General features: G+C 42.7%; 1 protein-coding gene across 1 annotated transcript in view; it reads left to right on the top strand.

Annotated features, from left to right (window-relative positions):
- The window catches only part of Polb (DNA polymerase beta), a 30,338-nt gene that overhangs the window by 13,697 nt on the left and 896 nt on the right, over positions 1-15,745 (top strand). The window contains exons 7-13 of the mRNA XM_059244534.1: positions 1,347-1,398; positions 3,502-3,556; positions 3,637-3,709; positions 4,192-4,262; positions 6,546-6,632; positions 13,611-13,675; positions 14,590-14,729. Of these exons, the coding sequence (XP_059100517.1) occupies positions 1,347-1,398; positions 3,502-3,556; positions 3,637-3,709; positions 4,192-4,262; positions 6,546-6,632; positions 13,611-13,675; positions 14,590-14,729 (543 nt within the window). The remainder of the gene's footprint in view (positions 1-1,346; positions 1,399-3,501; positions 3,557-3,636; positions 3,710-4,191; positions 4,263-6,545; positions 6,633-13,610; positions 13,676-14,589; positions 14,730-15,745) is intronic.

The following is a 15,745-nucleotide window of genomic DNA, read 5'->3' as shown; positions in this document are numbered from 1 at the left end:
CGCTTCCAATACATCATTGTAATGGGTTAGCTTAGTTCTTCAGTTTCTGGGCCATATATTATATATATATATATAGGGGCCATATATATATATATATATATATATATATATATATATATATATATATATATATTTCTGACTCATAAGATTTGATGTCATAATGATGTAAAGCACTTAAAGTGTTTGGTGAGTAGTAAACACTTAAATATGGTGACTGGTTCTTGTGGGCTACTTTATGTTAGTAATGTTACTTGTGAGTCAAATAGTCAGAAAATAAGCTTTTTTTGCTTGTAACACATGCACTTTATCTGAGGGAGATGATTGGCCAAAAAGGTCAAGAACTTGTGAGTTTGACAGTTATTCACCTGGTAATGTCTAGAATCTCCTGTTCTAGTTTTTATATTTCATAATTCAGATATGCAATATAATGGTGACTGTGTAACAGACTTGTAATCCTTTCCATTTCATTTCAGATATATTTAGTAGTGTTTTCTCTGGGAGGTAGAATATGTGAATGTGTCAGAAATATACATAATTTTTTCCATTTCTTCAGAGGGAACTTACATATCTCTCAGTGTACTGGTGATTAAACAAATTATATTTGAAGCTTAGTTGTCTTGGTTTTTCTTTAACAAGAGTTGCTACCACATTCATGCTAGAAAGACACATTAATATTACAACTTTTCCCGATTAAAAGATGAAGATAATACCTTTCTCTCCATTAAGAGTTTTAGCACAGTGACTTCACAAATTCATCTCAATACTAACTGAACAAGGAAGCTAAACACGTTTAAAAAGAATGGGTATAGACGTGGCACAGTGACGCATGCCTTTAATCCTAGCTCTTAGAAAGGCAGAGGCAGGCTGATCTCTGAGCTCAAGGCCAGCCAGGACTGCATGGTGAGACCCAGTCTCAAAAAAGTAAAAAAAAAAAAAAAAAAAAAAAAAAAAAAAATGAAGTCAATTGTAAAACCTTAAGAAGCTGTGGTCACGGTTGCTGCTATAAAGAGTATAAGAAACGGTGTTAGATCTGTTTTCAGTGTTTTAACTATAGCCAGTTGGATTGCCTGTAATTCCTGATTTGTTTTGTATACTCTTTCATGAACTTGTAATTGAAATTTTCACAAATTACATAAAAATAATCTTAAAATCAGGTTTTTGCAACATTGATTTGAAAAGTTGCTTTAACTAGTTCCTAGTTAGTATATGTGGGTTTTTTTTTTTCACCATGTTTTGAAAATCATTTCAATATCTTCAGATTAGTTCTTTGTAGAAAAGGTAATTGGGTTTAATATCTTTTCTAAATTATATTCAAATTAAACACCTCAATTTTATCTTCTATTCAGATCTCAGGAAAAATGAAGATAAATTGAACCATCATCAACGAATTGGGCTGAAGTAAGATAGCCAATTTTGATACTTGAGATGATAAGCTTTCAGAGACATTCTTTTTTTTTTTTTTTTTTGAGATAATAATTATTAAGAACATTTCTTCCTTTCCTTTCCTTCCTCCTTCACACATACCTATCCTTACACTTTCAAATTCATGGCTTCTTTTTTCATCAGTTGTTACATAAATCTTTAGACTTAGCTAAATACAACCGTTTTTCTATTCAGAAATGCTAAAATTTGTTGCAAAGTCTTGTAAAGTTTATGCTTATGCTCATATATTTTATTACTACATTCTAGCTTTTTTTTTTTTTTAACTTTCTTTGAGAATTCTTTTCATTCTTGTAACTTTAATTGGGGAACTTCCTTCTAAAATATGGAGAACTGAGATCTGAGTACATCAGCTAGCACATGGGTGTTCATCCTGTTTACTTGTGCAAAGCACCAGGTCTGTGAAAACTGCAGAGTGGTTAGGTGTAACTGTATTGAAGGGTCTCATATATTTGAGACATTGTTGCATCTTGCATACCTTTCGGGGTCCAGGCTGGTCTCAGATTTGTGATTCTCTTGCCTTAGACCTCCAAGACCTGAGATTAAAGGCATTAGATACTACACCCAGCTCAGGGAGCCCTCCAGGAACTCACACTCTGAGAAGAAGCTGAGGCGTGTAAAGTCTACACGGCAGTGTAGTTGGTTAGCATCAAGAGTGATTTTGTGTGGCTGGTGTCATGTACAAAGTTAGTGCACTAGCACTGGATGTGTCTCTACTGTTACACAATCTTCCATTTTTCCTATTGACACATCTGTGTAGTCCTTGGAGAACCCGGGTGTTAGGGGAATTTATGGGCTCTTCTGACGAGCCCGGGTGCCCACATGCACTCTCCTTCTTAGGCCTGTGTGTAGTCACTATTTCATGCTGAGATGCTATCCTGTAGCCTCCTGAGATACAGTTTATATATTACGCAGTCAACCCGTGTGAAATATACAGTTGAAGAACTTGTAATATATTTACAGGGTTGCGCGACCACTATTCCAGTCATTTTTAGGACGTCTTTCTTACCCTAACGGAGCCTGGTAATGCTCTTCCCCATCTGACCCGCGCACACTTCTTCCCAAGCTTAGGAACCAATAATCTGTCTACCTCTACAACTTTTCCTGTCCTGGATGTTTCACACATCGTTCATGACTGGCTTATTCACCCAGCGTCTTATTTTCTTAGGTTCATCCATGTTGTGGGATAATACTTAAAATACAAAAATTTTGAAAACTGTTGGTATAACTTTCAACTGATTCATAAAAGCAAAATTGCACATGTTTATGGGGTGCTGTGTTTTATTACATGTATACATTGTATAACATTTTGTTACATGTTTTGTTACATGTATACATTGTATAATGTCATAAATCAGGGTAAACATACCCATATCCTAAACATTTATCATTTTCGTGTTAACATTCAAAATTCCCTGTAGTTTTTCGATGCTGTGTGTTACCATTATTTAGAAAGGAAGTAAAATGAAACCGCACATAGATTCTTTAGCATCTGGCTGCCCCCAGGGCAGTAACACATCAGAGCCTCATTCCTGTTTCTACAGTCTTTAGGTGCTTTCACCTTTGAACTTTTAACTTAGCAGCAGAGAGCAGTCCACTTTGAGAACATGAAGCAATAGTTTATATATATTTACTGTGGTTTGGGTTGTTTGTTTAGACGGGATCTCAGGTATCCTGGACTGGCCTTGAACTTGCTGTGTAGCCAGAGGAGGATGACCACCTCCTAAGTGTCACCACGCCTGGTTCATGCAGGCCTGGGAATGGAACCCAGGGCTTTGTACACGCTAGGCAAAAAGTCTCCCAATTAGATTGCTTCTCAGCCTCGTTTCTTTACTCCTGTTCTGTGAATGTGAAGTTTGAAATTTTACAAAGGATGCAATTCAGGACTTGAGTTGATTCAGGAATAGATGCCTTCTCCACACCTGCCCTGCTTTCTTGTCTTCTCAGTGAATTCTAGTCTTGATTTCTGAGTATGATCTGCTTCTATGCTTGATAGGGTAGGCAATTTGTAAAGAGATTAAAGTTACACGGAAATCCCTTTCCATTTGCTCTGTCTTTTAGATATTTTGAGGACTTTGAACAGAGAATTCCCCGCGAAGAGATGCTGCAGATGCAAGTAGGGTTCCTTATCGTGCTCTTCATTGGCGTGAGGGTGCTGGCTGACTTTGGAATACTGACCTGTTTTTCTTCTGCTAGGATATTGTACTTAACGAAGTTAAGAAGGTGGATTCGGAATACATTGCTACAGTCTGCGGCAGTTTCAGACGAGGTAACATACTTCATAATCTTGAGTTATTCATGGCTTGATGGTAAAGTCGCCTAGTCTGTGTGACAGTGTGGATTAAAAAGATGTGGTGGCGCATGCCTTTAATCCCAACACTCAGGAGGCAGAGGCAGACAGATCTCTGTGAGTTCAAGGCCAGCCTGGTCTACAGAGTGAGTTCCATGACAGCCAGAGTGGTCACCTGTCTGGAAAAAAAGGAAGAGAGAAAAAAAAGATGTAATTTGTGTCACTTCATAGACTTAGTAACCTGTAGTAATAAGTAGACTTAGACATAGTATTAGTTAAGTCTACTTGCTCATGGATGGGAATGTGTGAAACTATGGTTTATCCCATATTCTGTTGTTTCTATCATTGACCTAAGTAGATATGCATTATAGTCTAGTAGAAAGTTACCTTTTGGAAGTAAGGCCCATCTAGTTTATTCTAGCATGGCCTAATTAGTAGGTATATGTTCTTTGTTATTGTAGGTGCAGAGTCCAGCGGAGACATGGATGTTCTTCTGACCCACCCAAACTTCACGTCAGAATCAAACAAACAGGTGCCTCAGAATGTATAATCAAATGTGACCCGTCTTACAAAGGAGGGAGTATCATTTTCTAACTGATAGTTGGATATTGTCATCATGTACATTTTGTTCATTTATGGTGCTGGGGATTGAACTTGGGCCTTGTTCCTGTTAAGCAAGGGCTCTACCACTAAGCTATAACCCTAACCCTTAAGTTTATTTTCATTTTTCTAGGAAGTGTATTATATATATATATATATAGAGAGAGAGAGAGAGAGAAAGAGAGAGAGAGAGAGAGAAACAATTATTACTGCAAATTACTGTCAATGCGTGAATAGATGATTGAATGAGTCATTGGGAGTAGAATCTGTTAATGCTCTCCACACCATGTAAAGTGAGACCGTCTGAAGAACTAATGTGGAAGAGCTTCTAAATGACGAGTAGGCCTGGGCCAGGGTCTTGAGATGTGAACGCCATTTGTTTTTTACCATGCTTGGTTCCTTACTGTGAGCTCCTGGTTCTATAGAGAAAAATCTGTACCCGTCTCTGATGTCACACAAGCAGGACACAGACACCCAGCAGGTTCCTGCCCAGGCTATGGACAGCATTTTCCTGCAGTGGGAGGAACCCTGTACTTCTCAGTGGATACACTGGTGTCTACTAACAGTCACCCTGATTGTCCCTTAAACTGATTGAGTTCTGTGAGAGGCAAAATGAGTTATAAAGAAAGAGTCAGTTTCTTGAGCCTATTCTTACGTTTGAAAGAGATGAAATTTAAGAAGATATTTTCAGAATTATTTACTATTGATTTCAGAAATACTTAGCATAAAATATATTTTTTCATTAAAAGAATTTCTTTCTGCTACAGTAGGGCCACAGATATGACTCAGCAGGTAAGGATGCTTGCCACCAAACCTGCTTACTTGAGTTCATTCCCTGGGGCCCACATGGTGAGGGGAGAAAACCGATTCTCTCAAGTTATTCTCTGACCACCACATGTGTGCAGTGGCATGTATGTGTACACAGTGACACTAAATAAATAAATGCAAATAAACTGTTGTGAAACTTTACTTATTGAAAAATGTATAAAGGCAAATATTTTAAATTTTAGAATATTATGTGTTTTAAAAATAGAGCTAATTCATTGATTTTATGAAACCAAATTCTGTTTATTATCATTGAAAACATAAATGATTTCTAAGAAAAAGAATTATTTCATTTGGTAGTCAGGCATGGTGACATGTGCTTATAATTCCAGCACCTGGAGGTAGAGGCAAGAGGTTCGTCATGAGTTCAATGGTAACCTGCTCTATGGAGTGAGTCCCAGGTCCACCAGGATTATATAGCAAGATCTTATCTCCTAAAGAAAGAAGGAAAAAAAAAGAAAAGAAAAACAGTTCAATTTGAGTTTTCTGCTAGAGGGAAGACATAGTCAACATATGAAACGGGGGCCTGGGAAGATGGCTTAAGCCTGCCTGCCAGTCTGAGTTGGCTATGTGGAACCCACTTTAAAACCCAGATGTGCTGGCAGGCATGCATCTGCAATCCCAGCACTCCATGGCGAGAAAGGAAGTGAGACGGAACAATTAATGGAAGGTTGCAGGCCAGCCATCCTGGAGAATGCTGGGTAGAACCAAGACTCCAACAGAATGAAAGGAGACAACCAGCTCTGAAGTGCTGTCCCCTGATTATAAACACTGCAGCGTGCATGCGCTGCTACACACACACACACACACACACACACACACACACACACACACACACAAATAAATAATTTTGGAGACTTATGTCTGTAATTATGCATAGGTGTCTGTATAGAAATGTACACATATGTGCTCTCAGACCAGAGGTGTTGGATCCCCTAGAACTGCAGTGACTCACAGTTGTGAGCCACCTGTTATGAATGCTAGAAATTGAACTGGGGTCCTCTGGAGGATGGCAAGTGTTCTTAACCACTGAGCCATCCCTCCAACTCCAAATCATAACTTTTCTTTTTAAAGGAAACAGCGTAGGGCTGGGAATGTAACTCTGTAGGTAGAATGTTTGAATCTTTAGCATTCAGAAGGCCCTGGGATCCCTGCATAAAGGAGGGCATGATGTATAGCAGCAGGTTATCCCGATCTACATGTTTCTAACACAGCCTCAGTAGACCTTCTCAGAGAAAGACAGAAAGGAAGACACGGAAAGAAACGGATTAGCGGTTTAGGGGACATAGCTCAGAGGCAGAGACAAAGGCCCAGGGCTCGCTCTCCAACACCAAAGGAAGTTTTCCTGTCGTAACGGTATCTTCTCCTCTTTCCTATCATGATTACACAGCCCAAGTTGTTACATCGCGTTGTGGAGCAGTTACAGAAAGTCCATTTCATTACAGACACTCTGTCGAAGGGGGAAACAAAGTTCATGGTAAGTGTTCACACTCATCTGTGGCTTAAGTTCATGGTGAGTGTTCACACTCACCTGTGGCTTGTAGCTTTCTGTCACTGTCATAGATAGCTATAGGGTGTGGTGTGCACACCTTTAATCCCAGCACTCAGGAGGCAGAGGCAGGAAGATCTCTGTGAGTTTGAGGCCAGCCTGGTCTACAGAGGGAGATCCAGGACAGCCAGAGCTACTTACTTAGATCGACCCTGCCTCAAAACAACAACAATAAAAACAAATAGCCTAACTCTGAGAGCTTGGTAAAAGTAATTATCAGGATGTCTTCACTCTCAGAGCTCCTTTCTGAGTATTTTAGTAAAGGGTTTTTCTCGTAAACTCTTTGTCAATAATTTGATTCATCAAAATAAATATTAGGCAGAATTTGCTCTTTAAAATATTCACATTGATTGGCACACAGTACTTTCTTAAAATAGTAAATGGTTTCCTATCCTCTGACTCAGAAGTTTTTTGAGTGAGGCTAGAATTGCCTGATTAGGAGCCTGTGACCCAGTGGAGGGAGAGAGGGAATCCAGGTTTATCACAGGACACGCTGGAGAAGAACTATGTGCCAGGAGCAGCTAGAAGGGACACTTGTAGAGAGTTCCCTGAGATCCACTGTGTGAACTGTCAGAAGTCTGTGGACTTTGGATTGAGAAGTTAACCCAGCACTCAGGTTGAGGCAGAAAGATTGCCATGAGTTCAAGTCCTGCCTAGGCTACATAGTGAATTACAGGCCACAACAGGCCACAGAGTGAGAAAAAAAAGAACCCCAAGGTGTAGCAAATATATTAAAGACAGATGCATCTCTCTGAATAAGAAAATAGGAATGCTAATGGAAATCTAGGAAATCTGGCTTACCTCTACTCTGTTTACTCCATGCTGCACTTTTCCCATGTCACATGACTGAAAGGAAAGCATTCTTTCTGAGCATGAACATGCTAAGCTTTGTGAGAGCCTTGACACTTGGACTTGACAGGGATGTTAGCTGAAGTACAAGATAATGATGGAGAAAGACAAACTACAGCGTTATAAAGTAGAGTGGTGGTTTCCCAGCAGGAGAGGGGAAGTGGGGCGGCATTGTTTAGTTACCTAGTTACAACTAACTAGGTGGGGTAGGTTAGCACACTGCAGACATGGGTGATAGCTGTACGGCGTATGAAGCCCCCAGTGCCTAAGAACTTCCATGCTGTGTGTACTGAACCGCAGCACTATCCGGTCATTAGCTACGGTGGTGCTAACAGACTGTGATCATGGATTGCTTAAGTTAGTCACCGCCTTTTCTAAAGAACTTCGAGAAATCTATTAAAATGTGCCTATCTATTAACTATCTGAAGATAAAGATCTTAAATGTGTCAGATTTTGAGGTCTTACTCTGTGTCCAGAAGTATACGCACACGTGAGTTGGTAGAGAAAATAGGCTTTGGGGACCAGTCACATGGCTCAGCAGTTAAATTGCTTGCTATAAAAGCCTATGGATGAGTTTGATTCCTGGGATCCACATGAAGGTATAAGGAGAACCAACTCCCAAAAGTTCTCCTCTGGCTCTCACACTTCCACAGGTGTGCTTGTACACACACACACACACACACACACACACACACACACACACTAGCTAAAGAAAGTAAATGAGACTTAAGGGAAGCCTTGGGGTGCGGGGAGTTATCACATGCACATTTGTCTAGGGGAAGTGACCAACAGTGACCTGAGTGATGGGTGTGAACTAAGCTGTCAAAGAAGTTACAGCGTCCAGACTCCTGAAGAGAGATGGAGTGCACAATGGATGCAGTTATTGATGTGGGGAGAGAGGTCTTAATCAGGTGATTCTAAAACCTTTTGTTGCTGCAATGACTGACTGATTTCAAAGATAGGCCTATCTGGGGCTTATTAAATAACCTTCAAAACCTGGGTTTCTACCAGGTATGGTAGCTGTCTTAGTTCCTTTTCCTAATGCTGTGATTACCTGACATAATTTTAAAATATCAACCACAATGGCAAAAGCAATTGAAAGGAGACAGTTTTTCTTTTGGCTCGTGGTTCAAGGATATATATAGTCCATTAGAGTTAGGAAATCCTGGCTACAGGAACTTGAGGCAGCCATCATGTAACACCTGCACTCAGGAAACAGAACAAGGAATGCTTATGCTCAGCTCACTCTCCTTTTTCTATGGTCCAGAACCTAGGCCCAGGGAATGGTGCTACCCACAGTGGGCAGGTCTTCCCACCTAGTCAAGATACTCTTCCACAGTCATGCCCAGAGTCCTGTATCCCAAGTGATTTGAGATGTCATCAAGTTGACTGTTGAGATTAGTTACCACAGTGGTTCATGCCTATAATCCCAGCAATAGAGAAACTAAAGCAGGAGAATTGCCAGTTTGAGGCCACCCTAGGCTACATAGTAAGTTCCAGGCCAGGCTGTCCTGGTTGGGTTTTGTCAACTTGACATTCACCTAGACATAGCTGAGAAGAGAGATTTCTGGGGCGGGGAGGGAGAGGGGGGCCAACAGACAGGGTCTCTAGTCCTGGCTCGCCTGAAGCTTGGTATGTAGACCTCAAACTCACAGAGAAACAGAATCTTAATTGAGAAAATGGCTCCATAAGACTGGTCTGTAGGCAAGACTGCAGGCATTTTTTTGGTTAATGATTGATGTGGGAGGGCCCAGTTCACTGTGGATGATGCCACACCCTGGGCTGGTGGGCTTGAGTTAAATAAGAAAGCAGGGTGAGTAAGCCACAAAGAGCAAGGCAGTAAACATTGATCCTCTGTAGGCTGTGCTTCAGCTCCTCTCCTGACTTCCCTCCATAACAGAGTGTGAGCTGGGAGCTGTAAGAGGAAAGAAATCTTCCTAAGTTGCCTTTGGTTTGGTGTTTCCTTACAGCCGTAGAAACCCTAACACAAGCCAGTCTGGGCTATACTATACTGCCTCAACAAAACACAAAACACAGCTGTCTAAGATAGTAGTAATCGAATCCTCTACAAACCAGCACATTCTAGATTATTTCTTTCATTCAAGATTTTAATTTTTTTTAATGTGTGTGTAAGTGCTTTGCCCGCATGTGTGCATTTGCACAGTGTGTGTGTAAGTGCTTTGCCCGCATGTGTGCATTTGCACAGTGTGTGTGTAAGTGCTTTGCCTGCATGTGTGCATTTGCACAGTGTGTGTGTGAGTGCTTTGCCCGCATGTGTGCATTTGCACAGTGTGTGTGTAAGTGCTTTGCCTGCATGTGTGCATTTGCACAGTGTGTGTGTAAGTGCTTTGCCCGCATGTGTGCATTTGCACAGTGTGTGTGAGTGCTTTGCCTGCATGTGTGCATTTGCACAGTGTGTGTCCCTGGTGCTTGTGGAGGTCGGAAGAGGGTGTCAGGTCCCTGGAACTGGAGCTACAGACAGTTGTAAACACCATGTGGGTCTTGTGGACAAAAGCTAGCTGCTCCTGGAAGAGCAGCAAATGCTCTCAACTCTGAGCCATCTCTCCAGCCCACAGGTTATTTTAGAAAAGCACAGTTTTTAGATTGTTGAGCTGTTCTTGATAGAAATGTAATCCTTGGAAACAGCAGTCATTTCCTCTGCAGTTGGATGTCTCTTTAGATAAGAGCGCTTCCATTCAAGGGACGGCACAAGATATCTGGACTGCTCCAAGGACTGGAAAGGGTTTACTAGACACTAGGCGTGAAACAAGAATCCATGCGATCTAAGAATTTTACAGTAACACAGAGGAATTCCTCAACATTCCCACATCAAAAAATAAAACTAGCTTTGAGGAAAGGAACAAAGCAGTTGAAGCCCAGTTTCTGATGACAAAAAATGAGCCTGTGCATCCAGACATCCTTAGCTGCGACTGGGCACCTCTTGATGATTCCAGCTGGAAACCACCATACTGGTCCACTTGAAGGTCAAGTTGAGACAGAACTCGTTGATGCCAGGGAGGGTATGTTTCCTGTTATGAAGATGAGTGTGTTTCATTAAACTTCCAGCTAGAAGAGCAGCTAAAGAAAATACCCATTTCAGATCAGACTTTTCTGTTTTGCTGAGAGAGATAACATGGCTTTTAGTACACATTATCTTGTACATTAGATCTATATATTCTTAGAATATGACAGTTGGCACTTGTAATTGGAAATATGGTGGTTTGGGTTGGAGAGATGGCTCAGCACTTCAGAACATGCACCGTTTTTCCGGAGGGCCTGAGTTCAATTCCTAGCACCTGTATCAGGTGACTCTCAACTTACCTATAACTCCAGCTGCAGGGGGTCCAACACCTCGGCCTCTGGGCGTCTGCATTTCTGTAGCTAGAGTTTTCCTGCCTGGCCCACAGTCAGGACAAATCTCTGACACCCGCCAGTCTCACAGCCGCTCAGACCCGACCAAGTAAACACAGAGACTTATATTGGTTACAAACTGTATGGCCGTGGCAGGCTTCTTGCTAACTGTTCTTATATCTTAAATTAATCCATTTCTATAAATCTCTACCTTGCCACATGTCTCGTGGCTTACCAGCATCTTCACATGCTTCTTGTCATGGTGGTGGCTGGCAGTGTCTCTCTGACTCAGCCTTCCACTTCCCAGAATTCTCTTCTCTGCTTGTCCCGCCTATCCTTCCTGCTTGGCTACTGGCCAATCAGTGTTTTATTTACTAACCAATCAGAGCAACATATTTGACATACACAACACCCCACAGCACATTTCTGTGCATGTACACACACACACAAATTTTTTTTTAGTTTTAAAGTAATATAGTGAAGTTTGTAGCTCATTTTACATATGTTTTAGTAATTGTCCTGTCTAGAAAATTTGACCATTATTTGGAAAAGGAAAAGCTGATAAAATGTAACTAGGGGGTCTGGAGAGATGGCTTAGAGGTTAAGAGCACTGGCTGCTCTTCCAGAGGTCCTGAGTTCAATTCCTAGCAACCACTTGGTGGCTCACAGCCATCTATAATGAGATCTGGTGCCCTCTGATGGCATGCAGGCAAAACACTGCATACATAATAACTAAATAAATCTTTAAAAAACAAATAAACAAGCAAACAAACAAAAAAACAACTTAGAAAACCATAGAAGCAGAGGGATAGATCAGTGGTTAAGAATGCATAGTGACCTGGTGGTGGTGGCACACACCTTAAATCACAGCACTCAGTAGGCAAAAACAGGTGGAACTCTGAGTTCGAGGCCAGCCCGATCTACATAGTGAGCTCCAGGACAGCCAGGACTATTACACAGAGAAACCCTGTCACACACACACACACACACCAAAAAAAACAAAAAAACAAAAAACAAAAAAACAAAAAAAAACCACATAAAAGAAAGAGAAGAAAAGGAAAAAAAAAAAAACAAAACAAGAAAAAGCGTGCGTTCTTGCAGGAGACCAGAGTTGGGTTCCTAGCACCCACTAGGGTGGCTCACAGCTGCCTGTAACGCTAGGGGCAGGTGTTCAATGCCTCTGGCCTCTGTGGACACACACCTGCACTCAATTGTCCACCTCCACCACATTTACAGAGATGATCAGAAAGCCCAGACTACTTCACACTTTACTTCATCTAATAAGAGGGGTTTCTAATAATCAGATCCCCGTCTTACTGGCTCAGCTCTGTCCCACTGCCTCTACATTACCTTTCTCAAGTCTGTAGCCCTAGAGCTCAAAACTGTCATCTGTGAGTAATCCCCGGACCTGAGGCCCTTCCCACGTGTACATGGTTAAAAATTAAAAATCTTTAAAAAAAAGAAAAAACCTGTAAAGTATAATGAAAACTCAAGGGTAGAGAAGAAAGATGATCCAATAATCTTGTCTTTTAATTTTTATTATCGTTGTTTTGTCTCTCAGAGTTCTCCAAACTCTTCTATAGCACATTTAAACTCTTCTTGAGTAGTCTTCGTCTGTAATATCCCGCTTGCCTTATGAGTCGGATGGTCTTCTGTTGTTCGAGTATTACTGGCAGCTTTCTCTCAGTTTGTTCGCTTTGTGCCTAGTCACTATTTATTGCGGTTGCTTTTTCCTGTCTGTTTTGGCATCCGTCTTTCATGCTGGGTGCTTTCCTTGACTAATCTCTGGTTTAGAACCTGCAAAGGCTAACTCCTAGAGGCAGAATCCACATTGGCCCTCCCTGTGGTTCGTTAGTTACTCTGAATACAGTGAGAAGGTTAAGGTCGTACATCCTGCCCTGGGCACACTGTATCAGAAACATGTCTTTCTACAGTGTCCAAATTCACTGACTAATAATAATGTTTACAAACCACAGAGAGGCTTCCCACGGGCTGCGGTTCACCTGGCAGTTTCCGTACCCCACTGGTTAAATGAAATGCTAACAGAGCCACCTAGGGAGTTGCTGGGAGCGGACAGACCTGAGTAGTCATGGGGTCAGGCCGAGCTGCAGAAGCACCAGGACACCCAGGGCAGGGCCCAGGACTAGGTGTGGAGGGAGGGACCGGCAGGTGAACACATCGGAGACAATGGGAATGTCCCATCAAGCAGTGGAGTCCATCCTTTGACACGTGCCCAGTAGTGACGCAACAAGTCAGTGGGACTCTGGTTGATTGACGTTTCAGGCCTGGATTCCTGCCATAGTTTTAACAATCCACGTGCCCATATGTTTCCAGTCTTCTTGGTAGGTTTACAAGTGAGACTTTTTTACCTGTACGAGTGAGTCTGTCCCTCATGGGTGGTGCTGGGCAGGGGGGCGGCCTCTCGGTGCCCAAGGGAGTACAGTTGTGCTGCCTCTGCATTTGAACTCGGAATGGAGCCAAGTGCTGCTTCTAAGATGGAGTCACCCGGGGAAAGAGTCACCCAGGGCAAGGCAGTCTGAAAGCCACTGTCCCACACAGCCTAGAGCAGCGCAGTGAGTATAGGATGCAGCCTGGTCTCCATGCAGAGCTCAGAGATGCTGCTACAATCGAAGTGCTCAGAACCCCAGGACTGCTGCTCACGTTCATGTTTACACTGTCTAAACTTTCTTCAAAATCTCCGTGTAGGGTGTTTGCCAGCTTCCCAGCAAAAGTGATGGAAAAGAATATCCACACAGAAGAATTGACATCAGGTATGACTCAGATTGTGTTTGTTGGAGCCTTTTCACTCTGCTTAAGGTTACATACATAGGTAGAGCCACCTTATTAAGGGATGATGAATTCCTATGAAATACAGTGTTGGCTGAACTGTGTCCAGAATGGGGAACATCCCCAGATGTCATTTTCTCCAGATTTGCCCCTCAGCAGAACACGGCCATAGCTAAAGTGGTCTCCCATGCTGTAATGAGTAGATGCTACTGTTCATTCATACACACCTTTATTACTTAGTGGGTGTGTAGCTGAGTTTGGAGGTAAAAGCCCAGGCTCTGGCAGCCTGGACTCAGCTGCCTGTCCTCATACGTTAGATAAAGACAAGTAATGGTGGGAAGCTCGGAGAGATGGGTTCCGTGTGTCTGCACCGGAAAGGACCAATACAAGCTGCTGACATCACGGCTCTAAATGGGGCAAGAATTCGAGCAGGGACTAAGGGAGGCGAGGCATGCACAGTAAGCAGTCTGGAAAGGGTGTGGCCCTAGATCCATCACTGTCTGCTCTGGTCCTGCAGACTGGTCCATGTGGTTCTTGAGAGATGGTCATTTCTGCCCCCGAGTGCAGCCGCAGCCTCGTGAGTGATTGCCCTTGTCAGAAGGAGGACCTGCGCTATTTGAGGGTCCCCCATTCTGGAACCCCAAGTGACTCAAGAGGTTAGGGACAAGGGTGAGAGTAGAGCAGAACGCACAAGACGAAGGCAGTCTTGGTTTTAGGTGCCGTGTGGGTCCATAGGAAGGAAAAGCAGCTTGCAGCAGCCGTAGTGACCAAGCCTGGGTCATGAGACGGTCACCAAACATCAGCCTAATGCCCTGCTTTTCTTAGGTTATGGGACCACATAGATTTACTGTAGGTACTCTGATTTTACATGTGGTTAAAAACAATTTTCCCCTCTAAGGTTGATCCCCAAAGATCAGTATTACTGTGGTGTTCTCTACTTTACCGGGAGTGACATCTTTAATAAGAATATGAGAGCTCACGCCCTAGAAAAGGGCTTCACAATCAACGAATACACCATCCGCCCCTTGGGGGTTACTGGTGAGTGTCTGTGACTGCCTTAGCAATAATTCTTTCATCCAGAGAGACAGTTGTTTCCGAAGATATTTTAGCTGGGGTGGTAAGCATATGCCATTGTGCCTGTAATCCCAGCCTTGGGGGGTCTGGAGGTTGGATCAGCCATGGCTACTCAGCAAGTCTGAGGGCAGCCTAGGCTACGTGAGCCCCCCTCTCAAAAATGAGGTGTTTTAAGATAATAAACAGAGTTTTAGTAATCCTGCCATTTAATTGTAGCTCCTTTATGTTTTTAATCCCACAGGAAATAAAAGATACTTTTAAGACCTCAGTTGATGGTGAATAAGGCAAAAGTCATTTCTAGCTCTGTTAGAATAGACACAGCGGCAGGGCGGTGGTGGCGCACGCCTTTAATCCCAGCACTAGGGAGGCAGAGCCAGGCGGATCTCTGTGAGTTCGAGGCCAGCCTGGACTACCAAGTGAGTCCCAGGAAAGGCGCAAAGCTACACAGAGAAACCCTGTCTCAAAAAACCAAAAAAAAAAAAAAAAAAAAAGAATAGACCCAGCGTAGCTGGGACAGTACTTGCCTTGCATACATGAGGCCCTGGGTTTGACCCCAGTGAAGCAGGAGGAAAAGGATTAATCCTTCTTAGCTACTTGGGATGCCCATTAAAAGATCTTACTGATCTAAAAGGTTTTATTTTGATGTGTCTCCGAGACTTGTGAAGAACTCCCCACGTTCTTCTCTTAGGATCACTAAAACTGCTGACTGAGACTGTAGCAGTTAGTAGAGCGTGTTCTCAGCATGTAATAAGGACCTAGGTGCCACCCCACCACCCCACCCCATGGGGGAGAATAAAACAAAAATTACAGAATAGTTCCTAGGTAATGATTTTCACCTCATGCTTTACGATTTAAAGCGTAGGTGAGAGGACTCGGCAGGTGAGCCCTTCCCAAAGCCTGTGCTGCTTCCTGGGACCCACGTGATAGAAGAAGAACGGATTCCTGAAATCCGTTATCTTCCACACGTGCCCCCTGAGGCA

The sequence above is a fragment of the Peromyscus eremicus genome, chromosome 17, assembly GCF_949786415.1.
Source record: "Peromyscus eremicus chromosome 17, PerEre_H2_v1, whole genome shotgun sequence".
NCBI lineage: Eukaryota > Metazoa > Chordata > Mammalia > Rodentia > Cricetidae > Peromyscus > Peromyscus eremicus.
This window is presented reverse-complemented; position numbering and strand designations above follow the sequence as displayed.